The sequence below is a fragment of the Loa loa genome (genome assembly GCF_000183805.2).
Source record: "Loa loa unplaced genomic scaffold supercont3.660, whole genome shotgun sequence".
NCBI classification, from domain to species: domain Eukaryota; kingdom Metazoa; phylum Nematoda; class Chromadorea; order Rhabditida; family Onchocercidae; genus Loa; species Loa loa.
Window position 1 is genome coordinate 14,627 of NW_018108840.1, and position 5,841 is coordinate 20,467.

The 5,841-nt window shown below is 29.7% G+C and overlaps 2 protein-coding genes across 2 annotated transcripts in view; one reads left to right on the forward strand and one right to left on the reverse strand.

Annotated features, from left to right (window-relative positions):
• Positions 1 to 1,951, forward strand: part of LOAG_18906 (hypothetical protein) — a gene marked incomplete at both ends in the record, with an annotated part of 3,636 nt that extends 1,685 nt beyond the window's left edge. The window contains 4 exons of the mRNA XM_020451568.1: positions 679 to 832; positions 1,078 to 1,189; positions 1,493 to 1,633; positions 1,837 to 1,951. Of these exons, the coding sequence (XP_020304637.1) occupies positions 679 to 832; positions 1,078 to 1,189; positions 1,493 to 1,633; positions 1,837 to 1,951 (522 nt within the window). The remainder of the gene's footprint in view (positions 1 to 678; positions 833 to 1,077; positions 1,190 to 1,492; positions 1,634 to 1,836) is intronic.
• A 1,151-nt stretch (positions 1,952 to 3,102) lies between these two features.
• On the reverse strand, positions 3,103 to 5,437 carry LOAG_11992 (hypothetical protein; the record flags this gene model as incomplete). Its single annotated transcript, XM_003147507.1, has 5 exons — positions 3,103 to 3,413; positions 3,647 to 3,762; positions 4,004 to 4,106; positions 4,352 to 4,540; positions 5,107 to 5,437. 5 exons carry the CDS (start codon positions 5,435 to 5,437, stop codon positions 3,103 to 3,105), a joined length of 1,050 nt encoding a protein of 349 aa, XP_003147555.1.
• Positions 5,438 to 5,841: the final 404 nt, after the last annotated feature.

The following is a 5,841-nucleotide window of genomic DNA, read 5'->3' on the forward strand; positions in this document are numbered from 1 at the left end:
GGAATATCATTATCTCTCACTACGATAAAATGATAAAAGCAATGTGGTTCAAAAATGGCTTGTAAGAAGTTAGGATTTTGTGTGCAATAACATATAACGAATAAATGTGTGTGTTGAAATGGGAGAACTGAACTTTTCATGTTCGATCAAAAGGAAAAAGGTTAGAAATAATTCCCGGGAATCTGAAAAGCATCTTCCAGAAGACTATTGGAATATCTGCAAAAGTGATTGATCTCCCGTTCAAGCGAAATCATGATAATAATCGTTCGAAAAGAAAACAGTTTTAAGCACAACGAGTGCACCTTCAAATAACCCACAGATCTCTCTATCGAGCAATCTTCTTCCCGTCCCGTCCCATATTCCTGTCTCCGTTTCTTCGATTGCATTATATCAACTCTTCTTCCTTTGTACACAAGGAACTAGCAGAGAGAGAGAAAGAAGATGGACTTATCTTTCCATTCTAACAAAGTTACTCGTACAGTCTAAAAAAAAGGAAGGAAATTTAAAGATGAAATTTAAATTTCACGATAGAACAACAAAGTATAATTTTTCTGATTGAAAAGAAGACTATCCTATGATGTATATCTATCTGCATAAACAAAAAAATTGTTTAAGAAAGAATATGATAAGGAGAATTTCAGATGATACTTATAATATAATACTTTTTCCTACTTTCAGGAATTAAACCTAATACCTTTCACAGTATTGGGATGGAGTGAAGGTTGTCGAACAGCGATTCACGTAGCTGCACGTGGAAAGCAATTTGTCAACAATATGATATTACTTTCTGCAGCTACTCGTATTGATTCACGTGCTGCACGTATTACTTATGGTATAAAATATTCCAATTTTTCATTCTTCTGTGTCAAAATTTTCTAAACCAGTCATAGCAATAATAATTATTTCTTTAAATGGAATAGAATAAATAACAATTAAATATTTTTATTTCTTTTTATTTCGATTCATATTCTTTTTATTTCGATTCATATTTTAAGTCTGAAAAAAAAGGTATAAAAGCAAAAGTTAGGTAGAAAATGTAAAATGATAGGTAAACAATTAATTAAATATAAATTTCAGGTATGCGTAACACAGATCAATGGTCACCGGATACTATGGAACTATTTTTGCCATATTATCCTGTAGAATTTGTAAAGAAACAATGGATGGATTTATGTCATGTAATTCAGCAGTAAGTAATTTGACTTGCTCAATAATATTAATCTTTTTTTTTCTGTGAAGCATTCATTAAGTATTACTAATTAAAAATTAACATTTACAAATTATCGATTATCTGGTTATTCAGAAATCATAAGAAAATGCTCCGAATTTTCGTAAATTTCCTGTTTGTTCGATAAAGTTTGTTTAAAAAAAATGAATAAATTGGATGAAGAAACACTAAAATATAAACTTATTTATTCAAGGCTGAATTAAAAAATAAAAACTAAGCATAAGAACAACATCTTATTAATATAAAATTTTTTGGAATTTCTAGAGTTTATGAATTGCTTGGTGGTCGTTTTCCATCAGATCACATATTGCCAACCTTAAAAATTCCCGTACTAATTCTAAATGGTGGCATGGATAAATTTTGCAATGATCCGAAATATTTTGCAAATGTTATTCCCAATTGCAAGTATATTTCTTTCCTATCATACCATTTAAAAATTTAGTTGATCATTTTCATTCCTAATTTTTTGCAATGAAATATTTCATGCACTGTGGCAATAATTGAATACTTTAAGTACCGAGTGCAAGTATCTGTGTTTAATTAGGTATGAAGCATTGTTTTTCATTTAAGTACTAAGTATTTAAGCAGTAAATTTAATCATTTTTCAGACTTGATAGTCATTTTCTTGGTGGCCATGATTTTCACATCACATATCCACGATGGTTCGCAGAACGTGTTTTGACATTCCTTACAGATTCCGGAAATTTCCGTCCGTTACATTGATGCGAATGCAATTGATTTTTGTTTACATTTACATTCAAACATGAAAAATGGAATAAAATGCATTTTCTTACAATTTTAATGTTTTGTTGAAGTTTTCTTTCGTAATTTTTACTTATTATTTGACTTATTTTTGATTGAGAAAGAAAGCACAAATTTTAATGATTAACTTTGTGGGACAACAACTCTATCAGAATATTAGCGTAGCTGATATTCGCATGGAAAATTCCAATTTTTGAACAAATTCTAAACTTTTATCAGTCTTATAATGGCATTTTTTCTGATTTGTGATTGTATTCTGATGACGATGAATTGTTGACTGATATGTTATGATTTCATATCAGTTACATTGTAGTATGATAGGTACCTATAATAGATCCTTCTGTGACAAATTATTTTTCTTTGAAATCACTTATACTTTTGTGGATCCTAAAAACCAATTATAATCAGTACAGCATTTCGTCAAGTTAACATAAATAAATTTTACTGCTCCAACTTTGAACGAATTGAAATATTTAAAATTGAAAACTACCGTATACGGCAGTAGTGAAAGAAATATACCGTATGAAATTTTAGCATAAATCGTTAGTTAAAACTACTACTGCCACAAAAAAAAAACCAGACCTTTTGGGTAAATGAACAAGCCCGGAAAAAAGAAACAGTTTAACAACTTGCGTGTAATTGCTTTCCGCAAATGTGTGAAAAACTAAGAAAAAAATGCATGAAATTGAGAAATTAAAAGACTTAAAACTTAATTCGTAAATGTTAATTAAATAGTTGCAGCCTTGTTTCACTTTCTGTTGAGGACATTGATATTGAAGATGATGTTGCATAAGTTTCAGGGCGAGCGTATTCACTGATATAATTAGATGATTAGAATTGCAAGCATTTAGATGGATTAGAGAAAATAATATTATCATAGAGAATTTTGGGCATCCTCAAAAGCCTCTATATAAATAATAAAGTTTGGAAAGAATAATGTCAACAATTTGGAACCAGTACTATTAATAACTGTTTGAAAAGAAAAATTCTTGAAATTTCGAGATTAGATAAGTCATAGATGAGCTAAAATTCAATTTCTAAAATAATTGCTACTTATTTTATGCTTTAAACACTACTGTAGATGTATTTTGATGAATTCAAACCAAAAGGCTTTATTTCTTGATTTCAATCTTCGATTGCAAGAACTGATATTTTAGGATGTTACGAGCTCGTCTATTGCAAAAGAAGTGAACAGTAGGTAATGCAGCGTAAAAGAAAATGATATAGCAGTTGATGAAAATTCCTAAAGGAATGTTAGCTCCTTTGCCAAATATTTTGATTACAATCGGTGGTAAAAAATAAAAAATAATAGGTCGAATTTCTAAAACACCACAAGTTAATGCTGCTTGAATTAACATTGATCTTTCGTAAACACCATTTCTTGCTTTATTCACTCTACGTTTGATGGAAACTGCCGTGTTATCTAAATAAAGTAGGGTGATTTAAATGGAAAATAAAAAATAAATGAATAACTGAAAATTTGTGAGGAAATAAGAGGAATTTCTTCCAAATTTTGAAAGTTTTTGAAAGTTTTTAAAAAAAAAACTTTTTTTCTGAGAGGATTTCTTCTTTTTTCTTTGACAACGGAACAATTAATAGATTCACATAAAATATATTAGTTCATTATATACGAAGTAATAATACTGTAGTACTAACCTTGATTGTTCAGAATATCTAGAGCAAAATAACGTATACGACGTATACTGCAGAATATAATAATGTACATAACAAACATTGCAATGGGCAAAAATAATAACCACAGATAGTGAATACTGAAAAACAATGAATGACATCTAATAACTGTTGAATTTTATAATAGTTAAATGTAACGATGCAAAGATATTTACTATTGTAATTAGGGTAGCATTAAACTGTTCACGATATCATTAAGAATCAGTTGATATTTTTGGAATAATACGGATGTAAAAGATTTAGTTTAAAGTTTTGTGGATAATTGGTTTGAATTTTAACATTTATTGAAGTTGAAGGAATGAAATAGCATTCAAAGGTCACCTCATAAAAATTGTATTTGGCTGTTTTGTGCAAACTCTTATCCAGGATAAATTTGAAACGCGGAAGCTTCTGATACAATAATAAAAGTCGACAGTTGAATTTACTGAAAATTTTAGTTTTAATGCATATAATAATGATTGGATGATGAATTCAACAGTATGCATTTCATTACGGCAATGAAGTGGCGGAATTCTAGTATGAAGTTTTTCTTACCCAATGAAATTACGGATATTTCAAGAGTAATGCTCACAATTTTCCTAGAATTTAATAACAGTTACTGTAGCACAATGGCGGTATTATCAGAAAGAATTGTTTTAGTTGTTGTTCCAGAGAATTAATAAATCATACCTAAAGTTGACAACCACACGAAAATGATCACGAAATACAGCCACGCTGATTTGAAAAGTGCACTGTATTTTGGCAAAATTAGCACAACAAAACGATTAAGTGTCACCAGAAATGAAAAATGGAGTATTGCAAAAAGTGAGAAGTTATTAAAAGCTGAGAATGTTTGGTTAATCCATATTGTTTGCTCTGCTGCAATATAAGCAATTTAATTAAAAAAATTTCCAAGTGTTGTAATGGAATTGTAATTGAATAATAATTGTAATGGTAAATTATGATAAAATGGTAAATGCGATATAATGGTAAATAACAACTGCAATAAAATAATGTAATGGAATTAGTCTGGTCTTACACAATACAAAGCAACATTTAGTGGAAGCTGCGCACTTCATTTGAGAAAGTTGATATTTCATAGAAATTAACACAATATTTTTTGTCTTCTGCATTATTTGATACTGATGAACCTTGAATGTTTTTAGTACTATTTACATAACAAAGAAATAAATCAAATAGAGTAGGCTCACCTCCTTTGAACAAGATTGTCAAGGTTGGTTGCAAATAGTTGCAGATTACAGCGAAATCAGAAATCAGATATATTTACACAGCCTCATCAGTAATAAACCTTCTTAATGTCCTCTTCAAATGCTTTCTTGACACTACTTTCTGTTCCCTTTCTGTATAATTCTCAATGAATGAATGATACCTAATGAATTATAGCGAACGAATGATATCTAAAGTTTGTACATAAAACAACTCACCGTATAAACTGTTTTTAGCTTGTAACATTTCTGGCAGTACAACAATCACCTGTGGAAGGAAAGCGATGAAATTACAAATAATCAACTGTGATGCAATAAGAATAAATTCAAGATTGTAATGATTGTCCTGTCTGCGATAGAATACAATCGCCAGCAGTATGTTACTAATAATACCATAAAGCAAGAAAATAGTAAAGAGTAGAAATGCTACGTATTTTAGAGCCTTGTGATTCTCGTCTCTTATATCAGCCACATCCGTGGTGTTTCTTTCTTGACAAGTTAAGGGTATTGACAGAAATAATACAATAATATAATAAGAACAAGCCAACATTTTGTTAATAGCCAAGTGCTGTTTCTATCACAAATTTCAATGAGTTTAGAAGAAATTCAACCTCACTGAAATAAACTGCCAAAAATTGCAAAATCGAATTCCAAAATAGTAAATGTCAGCGATGATGAGAGTGTATTGCTGCTATCCAAGAAACATTTATTACTGACTGCAACATGAAATTTTTAATTCTTTTGCAACTGTCATGAAAACTGCTAATAATGTTATAATTGTCGTCATTGCTTTTATCGATGATATCAAATAATTAGACTCTCTTTTCTAAGCTCAGTTTGAAAATTATAAATTGAATTCATAACTCAGTTAACTTAAATTGTATGACAAATTACATCCCTTGTTACGCAGATCTCTCGAAAACAATTAACCAATACAGCGATATAAAGCAAAAT